General features: G+C 52.8%; 1 protein-coding gene across 1 annotated transcript in view; it reads right to left on the bottom strand.

Moving 5' to 3' along the window:
• MYO7B (myosin VIIB) overlaps window positions 1-15,695 on the bottom strand; it is a 101,076-nt gene that overhangs the window by 50,216 nt on the left and 35,165 nt on the right. The window contains exons 7-14 of the mRNA XM_050752579.1: window positions 14,538-14,680; window positions 11,811-11,924; window positions 10,234-10,387; window positions 7,695-7,771; window positions 6,528-6,647; window positions 6,106-6,248; window positions 3,904-4,114; window positions 3,329-3,464 (exon numbers count right to left, since the gene is read on the bottom strand). Coding sequence (XP_050608536.1) covers window positions 3,329-3,464; window positions 3,904-4,114; window positions 6,106-6,248; window positions 6,528-6,647; window positions 7,695-7,771; window positions 10,234-10,387; window positions 11,811-11,924; window positions 14,538-14,680 — 1,098 coding nt within the window. The remainder of the gene's footprint in view (window positions 1-3,328; window positions 3,465-3,903; window positions 4,115-6,105; window positions 6,249-6,527; window positions 6,648-7,694; window positions 7,772-10,233; window positions 10,388-11,810; window positions 11,925-14,537; window positions 14,681-15,695) is intronic.

The following is a 15,695-nucleotide window of genomic DNA, read 5'->3' as shown; positions in this document are numbered from 1 at the left end:
CTCCATCTCAAAAAAAAAAAAAAAAAAAGAAAAGAAAAGAAGGGGAGATGAGGACACAGACACAAACAGAGGGAAGGGAGGCCATATGAGGACACAAGGAGAAGATGGCCATCTGCATACAAACGAGAGATGCCTCATAAGGGATTAAACCTGCCAACACCTTGATCTTGGACTTCCAGCCTCTAGAACTCAGAGACGGTAATTGCTGTTGTTTAAGCCACTCAATCTGTGGTGTTTGTTACTCTTGCCCTAGTGACTAATACAGGCATGGCTCCAGGGGGTGAGAAGATCCCACATCTCCCCTTCAGCCATAATTAAGAATGGCTTAGTCCTGCAGTAGGGACAGAACCACACTGAGAAGATGAGCTGCTCCTCAAAGCCAGGCTCCATTGAGGCCAGGGGCTGCGCTGCTTGGTCTCTAAGGACCAACTCCCAAGGGCACGACCCTGACTTTCCTCTTTCACTTCGCTCCCCTTAAGTCAGCCCAGTTTTTAGTGGTATGCCCTGTGCACACCTGCACAGCCTGCTGTGGATCTGGAGAGGCAGAGTCAAGGGTGGGAGAGGGAAGGGAGCCTGTTTGCCACCTCTTCCTGCAGGTGTCTGTGAGGGGAGCAGCACCAGGGGGACTGCACTGGGTGCTGGGCGGGGGGTAGACACTCAGTGACACCCTGCGCTCCTGAGGCTCAGGCAGAGTTCCCCACCAGGGGCAGGGGGCTGAGCTCCCTGGATGTTTTCGGGGTGGGGAGGGTTGAGACACTCCTGGGTTCAGTATTCCAATAGGCAGAGTAAGTGAAGCCAAGGTTATTAGCACAACAGGGTATCCAAAATAAAAAGAAGGCTTAGCTTTAATTAATATTTCTAGAATTCTGGCCGGGCGCGGTGGCTCAAGCCTGTAATCCCAGCACTTTGGGAGGCCGAGACGGGCGGATCACGAGGTCAGGAGATCGAGACCCTCCTGGCTAACACGGTGAAACCCCATCTCTACTAAAAATACAAAAAAAACTAGCCGGGCGAGGTGGCGGGCGCCTGTAGTCCCAGCTACTCGGGAGGCTGAGGCAGGAGAATGGCGTAAACCCGGGAGGCGGAGCTTGCAGTGAGCTGAGATCCGGCCACTGCACTCCAGCCTGGGCGACAGAGCGAGACTCCGTCTCAAAAAAAAAAAAAAAAAAAGAAAAAAGAAAATATTTCTAGAATTCTGCAACCAGAAAATCTAGAAAGAATCGACCTTAATCTTAGCATTATGTAAGTTTCCTATCACTTCAAAAAATAAAACTCAGCCTTGAATTGCCCCATGGAGGATGGGCTCGGTATCTTCTTTGTGTCCCAGGACCCTGCAGGTCTGATTGGCTCCAGCCTCTTCGTTTTCCAGGAACCCAAAGCCAGGATCTGGCAGGAACTATGAAGGAGCCACGGCACCTTTCCCTTTCTCCCCTGGCCTCCCAATGCCTAGCCTGTTCTGAGTAAATGACCACCCTCTACTCAAAAGAATCATCCCTGGATTCCTGTCTCCAGTTTAAATAGACCAGAACACCTCTTCACTTCTCCACATGAGGTGCAGAGAGTGACCCTCTGGCCGCCCCTGACCACAGCAGCCCATGGTCACCTTCCTCGTTTTTCCTAGCACACCCATAGGGTGACCACCCCAGGCCTTCACTTCTTCAATCAAGACCATTACTGACCGTCTCTCAACATATCCCAAAAATTAAAATGGGTCAAAGACCTAATGTAAAAACTAACACTAAAAAACTTAGAAGAAAACATAGAGATAAATCTTCATGACCTTATATTTGACCCTGGACTCTTAGATATGACACAAGCAAAGAAAGGAAAATAGATAAGTTGGATTTCTTCAAAATGAAAGCTTTTTGGGTCTCACAGGACACCATCAAGCAGATGAAAAGACAATCCACAGAATGAGAAAATAATTTACCAACCACATATTAGGTACTTGTATCCAGAATAATAAAGAACTCTTACAACTCAACAATAAAAAGACAACCCAATGAAAACACGGGCAGAGCGTTTAAATAGACATCCCTCCAAAGAAGACGTGCAAATGGCCAACAAGCATATGAAACGGCGATCGACATCCTTAGCCATCGGGGGATGCAGATGCAAATTACATTGAGACTTCAAACCCACTAGGGTAGCTATAATAAAAAAGACAGACAATCACATGTGTAGGCGAGGATGCGGAGGAACTAGAGCCCTCATACGATGCTAGTGGGAATGTAAAATGGTACAGCCGCTTTGGAAAACAGTTTGGCGGTTCCTCGAACAGTTAAACATAGAGTTATTATATGACACAGCAATTCTGCTGCTAGGTAGATACCCAGGGGAAATGAAAACATATGCCCGCACAAACACTTGTACATGGGTGTTCGTAGCTGTGTTATTCATAATAGGCAAAAAGTGGAAAAAACCCAAATGTCCATCCACTGATGACGAGATAAACAAACATTCCAGATAATGGAATGTTTTTCTGCAATGAAGAGACATGGAGCATTGACATGTGCTACAACATAGATGAACGTTGAAAACATGATGCTGGCCGGGCGTGGTGGCTCACGCCTGTAATCCCAGCACTTTGGGAGGCCGAGGTGGGCGGATCACGAGGTCAGGAGATCGAGATCATCCTGGCTAACATGGTGAAACCCCGTCTCTACTAAAAAAAATACAAAAAACTAGCCGGGCGAGGTGGCGGGTGCCTGTAGTCCCAGCTACTCGGGAGGCTGAGGCAGGAGAATGGCGTGAACCCGGGAGGCGGAGCTTGCAGTGAGCAGAGATCGCGCCACCGCACTCCAGCCCGGGCCACAGAGCGAGACTCCATCTCAGAAAAAAAAAAAAAAAAAAAAAAAAAAACATGATGCTAAGTGAAAGAAACCAGCCACAAAAGACCACGTATTGTATGGTTCCATTTATGCAAAAAGTCAGAATAGGCAAATCCATAGAGACAGAAAATAGTTGTTGCCCAGGATTGGGGGGAAATGGGAGTGACTGCTCATGAGGGGTTTCTTTTAGGGGTGGCGAAAAAGTTCTAAAATGGGGGCAATCATTAGTATACTCTGGATATACTACAGTCAAGTTGTACACTTTAAAATAGGTAAATAACATGGTGTGTGAATTCTATCTCAATAGAGTTATTACCAAAAACAAAGCAAAACATGCCTGGTCCATTCCATTTTCTTTCTCCAGTAGAAGCCATACTGCTCATCCCTCTGCACCACTGCTAGAGCTGCAAAATAGCCTCATCCTCTGAGCCTGCTTTCCACGGTCTCCCTGGAACCCAGTCCAGATTTGGAGGGGGCATGAGAGGAGCTGCACCCACCTTCTGCTTGGTAGTACACCTCGCCGGCAAAATGGGCAATGCCAAATCTTGCATCGTGGATGTTCTTGGGCTGTAGGAAGGCCTTGTTGTTGGCGTGGACACTGTTCAGTTTTTGCAGCATGGTGAGATCTGTCCCCTGGAAGAATGCAGACAGCCTATGGGCTGAGGTCCCAGAGTCCAGCCATGGGGAGGTCAGGCTCCAGGGCTTCCTCATGGAGGCAAAGCAATCTGGGCTCAGAATGATTGAGGGCCTCTGTATAGACGGGAAGCTAATGCCCAGGGGTCAGTGATTCGTTGCAGGGAGTGAGGGCTGAGCTGGGAGCAGTGCTGGGTCTGCCACCCTCCACGACCAGCTCTTCTGCTCCACTCTCTGAACTATTGTCTGAGGACCCCAGCCGTCAGAGAAGTGGGCCTTGGAGAGGAGGGTCTGTCTGGTTCGGCTGGGGCTCTTTTGCTTATTCCTGGCAGAGGTTTCAGTGACTCTCAGAACACGCGGCCCACCCGAGTGCAGTTTCCCGGCCTCCAAGAGGAGACCCACAGCAGAGCCTCCACCAGAAGGTCGGCAGAACACACACCTGTGGGAAGCGGCTCTCCTCGTCCAGGAGGGAGATGACGCTCATGGGCTTGAGGGCCAGCAGGTCCAGGGTGGGCCGATTGTCGGTGTAGTGGATATAGTCCCAGGAGATGTTCTCCGAGCGGTACTCCTCCTGCTCCATGGCGAACACGTGCTGCACAAAGAACTGCTGCAGGTGCTCGTTGGCGAAGTTGATGCAGAGTTGCTCGAAGCTGTGAAGGCAAGGTCACTGCCCAGGGGTGGAGCAGGGCCAGCTGAGTCCCCGCTGCAGCAGGCTGGAGCCATAGGATCAACAGCCATCTGCACACAGCCCCGTACAGATATGCCCACAGATGCACATCTCGTGTACACACGGATGCACATTCATTCCTGCACACCCTCTCTCCTCTGACTGCCTCCATCACTTTTTCCACCCCACGGCAAAAAGAGAAACGAGGAGGCTCAGCATATCATCAAGTCCTCGCCTTCAGCTTCTCACAGCCGCCTGCTGGGTCCTCTGCCAGGCCTCCCCACCTGACACTGAAACAATTCTTGTGGTCTGAGTGCACACTAGCAGCCCCACCCATGAGCCTTGCTATGGAGATGAGCTTCTGGAGACCCAGCATTGACTGCCGGGCCTCCCTGCATCAACCAGGCATACGCCCTACTGCCTCTGTTCCCAGGTCCTCCAACCTGCACTTCCTCCTGCATTCCCTGCCTTGGGAAATGGCCCCTCCACCTACCACCCCCGGCTCAGGTCAGAAACCGAGGAGTTTCCGTCTCTGTCCCTCCTCTCCAGTTCCCGTCAGTTGCCAAAGTCTGGCCCATGCTATCTTCAACACCTGTCCCTCCCAGGGCCAGATGCCAGTGATCCGAATCACACTTGAGCTGGCACTGGGCTAAGTTCTGCCAGCCCTGCCTCTCCCACCTGACTGCAGTGAGCAGGCCCCTGCCCTGCACCCCCGGCTGGCCCTGGGAGGGCTGAGATCCCAGCGTGCTTGCATGTGGAATGGCTTGTGTCTTGACAATCCTGGCTGTCCAAGGGAGGCCTTCTAAATCACTCCCAGATCAGACCTCACTTGGAGACAGGCCTTGGGCAGGGGCCTGCAAGGTCAGGCTAGCCCCCCGGCTCCTCACACAGGGCCCAGAGGCCTCTGCTTCCTGGAGCCAGTGGCCCGGTCTCTGTCCCATCAAGCCCTTTCAATGAGCTGGCTCAGGTAAGCTAAATTGCAAAGCCAGTGTTGCCAGCCTGCTTATCCCAGTCTTCATGGGACTCCTCTTGCTGGTGATAGTACCGCTGAGCATCACCTGGCCTGGCCTGGCCTGGCTTTGTCGCCTGGTGCCCTCACCACCTTTGTCTATCTGATCCCCAGCCTTCATCACAGTCGCACCTGGCAGCTATCTTCTGACCTGCCTCCTGGTTACAGCTCTCCAGCTTCCAGTCTGGGGTGCCAGGACACTGGGACACCAGGTCAGAGGAGCCCTGCCTTGCCTTCCCCCACAAACTAAAAAGTCAGGAATGGTCCACAAATGCATCTAGCTTCCCCCACTGCCTAAGATGATAAGCCAGCCAGATGCAGATGAATCCACGTTACTGATTTCTGTTTCAACCCCGACCTCGTGTGGTAATCCACTCTGGCTCGTGAGGAGAGCAGGTGGTCCAAGAGGGGTGACACATGCCGGGCGTCAGCCTGGCTCTCAGGGACAGCTTTTAGTTGTACGGCCTTCTCTAGATGGCAGGGCACAGCAGCCACCCCAGGCAGAGCACGCAGACCTGTTGGGACTTGCCAGGCCTGGGTGCCGGGTGATGGCTCCCCTCCAACTTGCCCCCTTCGAGAGGAACTGGCGGCCGGGCGCGGTGGCTCAAGCCTGTAATCCCAGCACTTTGGGAGGCCGAGACGGGCGGATCACGAGGTCAGGAGATCGAGACCATCCTGGCTAACACGGTGAAACCCCGTCTCTACTAAAAAAAAAATACAAAAAACTAGCCGGGCGAGGTGGCGGGCGCCTGTAGTCCCAGCTACTCGGGAGGCTGAGGCAGGAGAATGGCGTGAACCCGGGAGGCAGAGCTTGCAGATCCGGCCACTGCACTCCAGCCTGGGCTACAGAGCCAGACTCCGTCTCAAAAAAATAAAATAAAATAAAATAAAATAAAATAAAAAGAGGCACTGGCTTATCTTCCGTTTTCTGGAAGCAGTGGGGCTGGGATCTGAGATCTTCATACCTATTGTTCTCGAAATTTTCAAAGCCAAATATGTCCAGGAGGCCGATGGCCCTCCGCACATTTTTGGGGTCCTGGGCTGGTGGCGTGAAGATGGCGGCATTGATCTTCTTGACAATCCATAGGAAGAGGTGCCCATAGATGCCCTGGAGAGACACGGGGTGGGAGAATCCTGGGCTTGGAGGCTCAGGAGGAGGTCAACTCCAAGTTCACCTGGAGAGGCCAAATGGCTTGGACCTACTGCAGATGTTATCCCTCCTTCAAAGGCAGGAAACCCGGCCCAAGAGGCTGAGGAGTCCGTGGTCACCAGGCAGGTGACTGGCAGAGTGGGGCCCTCTGCTCCGTCCTGCCCTCCACCGGCACAGCAAGGAGCAGAGCCATGGTCAACAGATGGCCATGTGAGCCCTGCTGTCGCAGCTCTGTACCTTGACAAAGGCGTCCCTCCGGTCAGCAGCCTGGACGATGTTCAGGGGCCTGGTGACGAGCTCCCCTCGGATGAGGATGGTGTGCTTGGTCAGACAGTCCTGGAGCTCCTGGTGCTGCACCTGGGGAGGCAGGTGGGGGCTGTGTCGCACCCGTGGAGCAGGCCCTGGCCCAGCACTCTGACCCGCTTCTGCCAAGTCTTGTTCCCTCTCATGATCAAGCACCTATGCCCACCTGAGGGTGGGCGGTGCCCGAGGCCAGGGCCAGGGCCCTGGGAGCTGTTAGGGAAGGATTCTCCAGCTCGGTGGGCCAAGCCCTTAGTGGGTCTCCCGGGGGCTGAGAAAGGGGCTGGCTCCCCCAGGCTGGCCTCGGAAAACCAAGGTGAGGGAGGACTCTGAGGCCAGACCTCAGGCATGTCCCTGCTGAAATCAGTCCCGCCTGAAGGCTGAGAGTCTAAAGGAGCAAGTGAGTGTGCTGGGCCAGCCCTCCACTGGAGCTGACAAAACCCAGAGTTTCTGAGTGCCCTTGAACCAAAAGAAGAATGTTAATAGCGAAATGTACCTAATGTGATTGCTTTATGTATTTATTTCTTGCTCCTGATTCTATTCATTTTCCACCAGAACTGTCAGTGGGGGTGACATGGGGTGCTGCCATGTCGCCATTGCAGAGGTAGCCCCTCACTCAGGGCCTGCTGCCCTTCCTCTAGGCCGAGGCTGCATTTGGCCTGGGAAACAACCAGGAAGGCTAAAGGGATGGACCCCAGACTCACATTCCAGTCTCCCAGAATAGCGCAACCCCGGGAGAAGCCCTGCGGGGTGAGGGCCCAGGGCAGGGCTGGTCTGATGGGTAGGTTGGGGTCTGAGTGGGGAGTGTAGGGACTGGACAGGGCGGAGGGCGAGGACGCTGAGACAGGGCCATCGACAAGCAGGAGGGGATGTGGGGAAAGGGAGGCAACATTCGTTAAAGCTAAACTGGCCATTCCGCTGCTCTGTTTGGCACTGCCCCACTCTGCGCCCACCCTCAGGCACCTGCGGCATATAGAAGGGAGGGGTTTTTGGGAGAGGGGTGGGGGCCTGGGTAAGGTTATGAGAATCAGGTGTCAGGGGTCTGTCTGCCCAGACCTCTGGGGCCACCCACCAAAATGGAAGCTGTGGACACAGCAGCCCTACCTCCAGTAACTTCATCACAGTGGGAAAGGCAGGCGTCTCCATCACGTCTGAGGCATCCAGGTTCTCGAAGACTGAAGCTAGAGAGAGAATCAGGAATCCTGAGTGGGAAAGCAGCCTAGAGCAATGGAAGCCAGGTCCCAACAGACCCGGGCCCACGGTAGCCCCAGATCCACTCAAGAGAACAGCTGCCCCGGCGTGAGCCACAGCCTCTCCCAGGGTCCTGGGTCATGGTCCCCAAGACCATGGGTCATTGACACCTTAGCTGTTGGTGAACCTGGCAGACCACTTCCTCTTGACGGGACCAGGGCCCTGGGTCGAAGGGAAGTTTGAAGAAAGGTGGGCCTATTTGGAGAGAGAAGTCTGACTTGGGAAACATGGCTGACACTGGCACTGGAGAGATGGGCCATCAGGCCCCTCAATCCTTGCTGCTGGGTGTAGAAACCCAAACATTTCATCTCTCATTCAGTCACAGGAAGCAAAGCACTAATGGAGCTCCAGCTGTAAGCCAGGCCCCGCTCTACTGCGACCATCTCCTGACTGGCCTCCCAGCTTCTGGTTCCTCCTCTTCAACCATTTCCAGCTTAGGACGAGCCAGGCTGGTGGGGGATGGGACCTTTGGGTCTCTTTGTTTTTGCTTTATTTCTTTTTTAAACTGAAAAAATATTGTGACATAAAATATACAGATAAAGAAGTGCATAAAACACAAAGCTGTGTTGTAAAGAATAAAGTCAGCACCATGGAACCACCGCTAAAGCCAAGTCTAGGCTCTGCCAGCACCCACAGCCCTCCGAGGTCCTCGCAGGCTGAGACTGTGTCCCTCTCCTCCGGAGTTAAGCATCCTCCCAACTTCAAACTTCCTAGCTTTTTATTTATCTTTTTATTCCCTACATAGAGTCCCTAAACAGCGTTTAATGTGCCTGCTTTTAAATGTTATGTTAGTGGGCCAGTTGTGGTGGCTCACACCTGTAATCCCAGCACTCTGGGAGGCCAAGGCAGGAGGATCACCTGAGGTCGGGAGTTCGAGACCAGCCTGACCAATGTGGTGAAATCCCATCTCTACTAAAAATGCAAAAATTAGCCAGGCTGTGGTGACGGGCCCCTGTAAATCCCAGCTACTCAGGAGGCTGAGTTGAGAGAATCGCTTGAACCCGGGAGGCAGAGGTTGCAGTGAGCTGAGATCCCACCACTGCACTCCAGCCTGGACAACAAAGCAAGACCCTGTCTCAAAAACAAACAAACAAACAAATGTTATGTTAGTGGATCTGTCTGCGTTCTCTTGTGCCTGCTTCAATTCCTCAGTGTCGTGTTTCTGATGCTGTCCCAGGCTCCGGTGCCCACCTCTGGTTAGCACCCACCTTTCCCCGGCTGAAGTGTGCAGTCTGGCTGATAGACGACAGATCAGCCCAGCTGTGGCTCGCCTGGAGCCAGTGTTCTCACACGGCGTGAGATGGTGGCCCAAGCTCTTGTCTTCTATACGGACACCCCATTGCTCCAGAACAGATTCTGGAAAAGTCTTTCCCTTCCCATTGCTTTGTGAATGGTCTCTCCTTAATTCTAGAACCAGCCCTAATCTCTTCAAATATTGCCTCTGCCCCTTTTTCTCTCCTTTCCTTTAGGACTCCGACGAAAGGTGTGCTCCCTCTGCCCACAGCGTCCTCCCAGTCTCCACCTTCTCTCTGACATTTCCCACCTTTGCTCTCTCCATGCCGTACTCAGTTTCTCCTGACTTTCCGTCCAGCTCACACATTTCCTCTCCTAGACAGGCACGGAGTCCTTTAAACCATCCATTGGGTTCTTCATTTTGGTTATCGTATTTTTTTATTTTAGAACGGAATTTCTATGTGGTTCGTTTATACATCTGTAATGTCTTCAAAGTTTCCCATTCGCTGTCTAAATTTTCAAGCTTGGCTGCTTCTTTTCTTGAGCAGAGTAAGCAGAACTTCTCTAGTCTGTGTCTAATAATTCCAACTTTGAAATCTTTGTGGATCGATTTCTACTGTTTATTATTTCTGCCGGTTCTTGTTCATAGTATTTCATTTCCTTGTTCCTATCTCTTCCTGGCTTCATGCTGGATGTTGTGTTTGAAAACCTACCTGCAGGAATCATTTGTAATCTAACTTGCTGGTGTTTTCTTTCAGCGAGGACTGTCAGTAACTTCCGTTAGGTGCTTGGGGGTGTTCACGGGTCAGGACACCGTAATCCCCAGACCGCCCCAAGCTCACAACCTGTTTTGCAAGTTCATGCATGGATTTGTTTACTCTGGCTTACCTGAACCTTAAGGGGGAAGCCCTTTGGGGTCCCAGCTAAAAGTGGGGGATGATTGGCCACAGTCTCCACCTGTGGAGAACCTTAAGCTTTGACATTTTCCCCTTCACCTCACGAGGCCTGCAAAATCACAGCTGAATTTTTTAGATGTATTTTTCCAGGCCTTGGTGGGACCACAGGACCCTTCCTGTGAGAACGCCTAGAGATGCCTTCTTGCTCCTGTCCCCTGCCCCCTCCCTTCCCAAGGGTGTGGTTGGGGCAGACCCGGCATTACCCATGAACCCCACGTTCCCCAGGTGGAGAATGGCAGCCAGCAGCTTGCTGAGGTCCCAGCTCTCAGAGTCAGAGAAATGGAGGATCTTCATGGCCGAGCGGATGTGGGCATAGTCCTTGGCGTCGTTGAGCCCCTCACAGGAAGTGCAGTTCCCCTGCGGGACAGGGAGCCTCAGCTAATGGGGCCACCCCCTGCCCCACCACCTCCATCCTGGGGCCAGCAAGGCTGAGACACTGCCCTTCACAGGCACTGGGTGGACCGGGCAGGGTCCATGCTCAGAAACCACATACAATTCTTTTCAGAGGGAGAATCATGACACAGTAGCCACAGCATGATCGGGCCTTGCAGCCAGCGCCAGCATCTGGCCACGGTGTGACCTTGGCCAACTCACACTTCTTCTCCGATCCTCTATTTGTCGTTCGTCCCTACTCGAGCCTGCCTTGTCTCTCTGGGGCACACTGTGGGTTTGTTCCTTTAAGAAATGCTTTCCAAGGCTCGCCATGGGCCAGGCCCTGTGCTGGGCATCCAGGGGGGCAGGCAGGGAGCCAGGGACCGTGCCATGGCCATTTGCCTGGTATAGGCGCCCAGACCACAGGGGCTGGGGCCAGCCCTATCAAGAGGTGGAGAAAGGCTTCCTGGAGGAGGTGCAAAGCTGGCCCCGCTGTCTCTGAGGACAGAGGACAGTTTAGGTAGAGGATGATGGGAGCAAGGCCACGAGGTGGGGAGGTAGGGACAGGGCTGCGGGGAGGCTGGGGTGGGTGTTGAGAAGGGAGAGGTCGGCAGAGGGGCAGATCCTGGAGGGACTTGGAAACCACGCCGAGGAGTTTGGACTTCTACCCTACAGGTCACAGGGGTCACTGCAGCAGTGCCATCCAAAGCATGACACTACAGGGCAAACCTTCCTACAGGAAGAGTGCCTTGGCTGCAGGGTGGATGACAGATTAGAGGTCGAGACTGGTAAGGGGGGCCCATGAAGTCCAGGCAAGGGCTGGTGGCTGGTGAAGGCATTGGAGCAGTGGATCCAGGGGAGAGGGTTGCATGGGAGAGATCCCAGAGGCAGAATGCTCTGGGTCTACTCCATGGTCAATAAACCAGGAGGTGCAGTTCCCCTGACAGCCAGGGCACCTAAGCTAATGAGCGATGGCCGTGGTGCTGCCCTGTCCTAGGTGGCAGGTGCAGCTGGGAGCACAGAAAGGGCTTTGCTTTCCTGGGGCTCGGGGCTTGCGTTTAGGGGGCCTGCAAGGACAGACCATTGGAGTGAAATCAGGAACAGGAGGCGTGTGGGCAACTCCCTGTGTGTGGCCCACTGGGCACCGGGAGCCTGTCATCCAGTGGGGACCAAAGGAAGATGAGGTCCAGCCTGGGGCATGGGGTACATGTGATGGGAAGCGGGAGGCACGCGGACAAGGTGATTCCCAGCACAGAGGGGCTGGCGAGGAGAGGGAAAGGGAACCAGCCCTGCCTCAGGGGCCTGGCCAGCATTGGGCCTTCTCTGCAGCTGTCACGGAGGGTGAAGTGGCACCAGCTCTTTTTCCTCCCTTCCATTGGCTACTGGAGGCGGCAGGTGGGCGGCTCACCATGGTCAGGTAGTGGTACTCGGAGGGCGTGCCCAGGCTCAGCAGCTGCTTGTCTTCGGCACTCATCCCCATGAGCATGTAGTAGAAGATGTGGTAGTTCCGCTCCTCAGGGGCCTGGGAGGGAGAGAGGGCGTTCCAGACAGATCCGTGGGCCATTCCCCTGAGGCCTCAGGGCCTCAGACTGCCTCTGTCCAGCCCAGCCCTGGCCTCCGCTCCAAGTCTCTCAGCCAGGAGCAGCTCTGGCACTGACCCAGGGCCAGCCTGGCTTGGTTGCTGTCCCTATCCTGGGCCTCCGCAGCTGTCTCATCCCTGCCCTGAGAACTCCTGTCAGGCATTTCCCTGCATCTTGACTGCTCCTCGAAGCCCTGACACTGCTGTGTCCAAAGTCCCCAGGCCAGGAGTGATGACACAGAGTCAGGGCTCTCTTCACAGGTACTTAGTGGCCCACGAGAGATCTGACAGCCACAGGGCTCCCTAGGCCTTCGGCATTTTTAAAACTTTTTCCGAGAGAAAGTCTTGCCCTGTTACCCAAGCTAGAATGCAGTGGTGCAATCTCGGCTCACTGCAGCCTCGAAGTCCTGGATTCAAGCCATCCTCCCACCTCAGCCTACCAAGTAGCTAAGATCACAGGCACACACCACCACGCCCAGCTAAGTTTTGTATTTTTTGTAGGGATGGGGTTTTGCCATGTTGCCTAGGGTGCCTTTCGTATTTTTTGAAACACTATTTATAAATGCATTCTCATAAAAATCGAACAATCTGAAGCATATACAGTAGTGTTAAAAGATGAGAGTTTCAGTTGGGCTGTAATCCCAGCAGTTTTGGGAGGCCGAGGCGGGAGGATTACTTCAGCTCAGGAGTTTGAGAGCAGCCTGGGCAATATAGTGAGGCTTCATCTCTGCAAAAAATAAGAAAATTAGCTGGACGTGGTGGTGAACACCTCTAGTCTCAGCTGCTCAAAAGGCTGAGGTGGGAGGATCACATGAGCCCAGGAGACAGAGGCGGGGGTGAGCTGAGATTGCACCCCTGCACTCCCACCTGGGTGACAGAGTGAGACCCTGTCTCAAAAAACAAAAAGATGAGAGCTCCTTTCCACCCTGCCTTCCCCTTCCTTAAATCCCCTCCTCCCCGCCCCAGAACCTATACATTTTTTAAAAAACATTTACTTATAGCATATCTATAAATAGTTGTCTTTTCTTTCTTTCTTTCTTTTGTACACAAAACATATTTATGGTTCTGCAACTTCCTTTTTTTTCACCTAAACATATCTCTTGGTGATCCTTCACATCAACACGGACAGACTTCCTCCTCTGTAGCATAGATATGCCATAATTTTTAAATCTCCCTCTTTTCTTGGGCAGGGCTTGTTTCTCACCTGCCTTAGAAATTTCCTGCCCATTTTGGGGTACCATTTTGGGTGACAAGTTCTATGAATTCAGCAACCACTGTATCAAGAGGTAGGAGATTCTGGACAGGGCAGAGAGACTCCGCCATGTGCTGGCTCTGTGGCCCTGGACAAGGGACCTAACTTATCTGGACTCAGTTTTCTCATCTGTACAACAGGGATAAAGAGTCCTACCTCTCATGGTTGTGAAGGTCAAATGAGATAAAACAGGAAAAGTATAGCACCAGGTTGGGGAGGTCACTAAATGTGACCTTCTTTCTCAGCTTGCCACAGTGCCGAGGCATGTGTCCCTCTCACACAGCCACAGCCCCTCTGTTGGTGGCGTTCTCCCCTCTGAACCCCTTCTGTGTCTGTGTGCTCATTTGCACACATGCATGTGTTAGGGGTTATGCCATCACACGAGAGCACCGCCCCCCCCCACACACAGGTGCATTAATTCTTCTGTTGTGGGTGCCACGTGTTGGGATCCCTACCATCGGGACTGGCTCCATGATCACCCAGTGTAAAAGGGAACCATAGGCCCTCTTGCTAAAAAGCTAGTAACAATTTCAAGGTGGCAATAGCAGAGCCTGAAACCAAGCAAGGGGCCCCCTGAGCACAGGGCCTGATGTGACAACACAGGACATGTGCCTCTGTACTTCCTGGCCATGTGGCATTTGGGATACTGTCATCTGTGTATTTCTGCCATGGCCCCTAACACACCTGAAGATACAGCCCACCTAACTAGCCTAGTCTCAGAATTAATTCTAGTAGAGATGAGGAATGGTAGGCACCAAAGAAAGAAGAAATTTATATGAATGGAAAATTCAAAACGGAGAAAATTCTTTTTTTTTTTTTGAGACAGAGTCTCGCTCTGTTGCCCCGGCGGGAGTGCAGTGGTGCAATCTCAGCTCACTGTGACTTTTACCTCCTAGGCTCAAGCACTTCTCATGGCTCAGCCTCCCAAGTAGCTGGGACTGACTATAGGTGTGTGCCACTGCCTACCTAATTTTTTTTTTTCGTATTTTTTTGTAGAGACAGGGTTTTGCCACGTTGGCCAGGCTGATCTCGAACTCCTGGCCTCAAGTAATCCACCTGCCTTGGCCTACCATAAGTGCTGGGATTAGAGGCATGTGCCACTGAGCCCCGCTCAAAATGGAAAAATTTCTATCATTTGCTGTCCTGGAATACTGGGGAAGAGCCCTCATTATCCAGTGAGGCCTGTGGGTTCTGGGAGGGCCCCTGGGGAACAGGGGAGGAGAGGTGAGAGAGCTGAAAGGGGGCCCCTCTTGGAAACCTCCCCCATTCCCTCAACTCCCAACCTGGGCGGGTGGAGGCCTCACCTGCCGGCAGACCCGGGACTTCTCCAGGAGAAACTGCTCGATGCGTGCGCCCTCGATCACCCCGCTGGGGTTAAAATAGATGTCAATGTACTTCCCAAAGCGGCTTGAGTTGTCGTTGCGGATTGTCTTGGCGTTTCCAAAGGCTGAAGGTAAGCAGGCGATGGCCACGATGAGAGCAGAGAGGAGAAAATGTAATATGAGTGGGATCATCTAAGAGGGCTGCTCAGAGGAGGTGGCCAAGCTCGAATTGAAGAATGTGCACAGCTGCGCCAGACAGTGATGGCAGCCAAGGGCCCGCTAAGAGGAAGACAAAAACCTCGGGGAAAACCTCAGAGGTCAGAAAGCATGAAGTGCACTTGCAGACACAGAAGTCTTGTCAGAGTGTGGGATACAGGAGGAAAGCAGTGAAAGGTAGACAGAACTAGTTAGTAGGTAGGGCCAGGTGGCACAGAGCCTTAAATGCTAGTCTCAGAAGCTGGGCAATCATTCTGCTGTGATAAGGGAAGCAGTAAGCTTCGGAGAGTGTGGAAGCAGATTCGCAGCTTAGAAAGATGGCTCAGGCTGCAGGGCTGAGGCTGATATGGAGAGGCCAAGCTGGCATGGGGACTGGCAACAGCGTGTCAAGGCCAGGACACACGGAGGCAGTCAGATCAGGAGGCAGCACGTCCCAAAGTGTTTTTGTAAAGCTGTTTCTGCAAGCTCTTCTGATGCGATCCACAGTAAGAAAGATATTTTGCATTACATCCTAGTATATACACATGTCCACCTGCACACACATAGTTAGAACAAAATACTCAGTACTAGTTCTTACAAAGAGTGATGTGCTGGGGTGTTCTATTCTATGATATTTGATTTGTTCTAGAACTGATTTTATGGCCCTTTAATGGTTAGGATGCAGTTTCAGAATACCAGTATCCGGCGTAGTCCCCTGAAACAGAGGAAGACGGTTCCTTGGGGAAGTAGGTTTAAGAAACACAGCACCCTGTCTCTCTTTCTCAAGGAATCTCAATGCACGGCAGAGCCTCTGAGAAGTGCCACAGGTATGAAACCTATTTAGCTTATTGAGCCCAGTGTGGCCATCATGGGGGTGATTGGTTGGGTGTCTCTTCAAGAAAGAATCTGATGCAGGCAGTTTTTTTCTTTTTTTGTACTAACTGA

This window comes from Macaca thibetana, chromosome 12 (assembly GCF_024542745.1).
Source record: "Macaca thibetana thibetana isolate TM-01 chromosome 12, ASM2454274v1, whole genome shotgun sequence".
NCBI lineage: Eukaryota > Metazoa > Chordata > Mammalia > Primates > Cercopithecidae > Macaca > Macaca thibetana.
The sequence above is the reverse complement of the archived record's forward strand: the minus strand, read 5'-3'. Positions and strand labels throughout refer to the sequence as shown.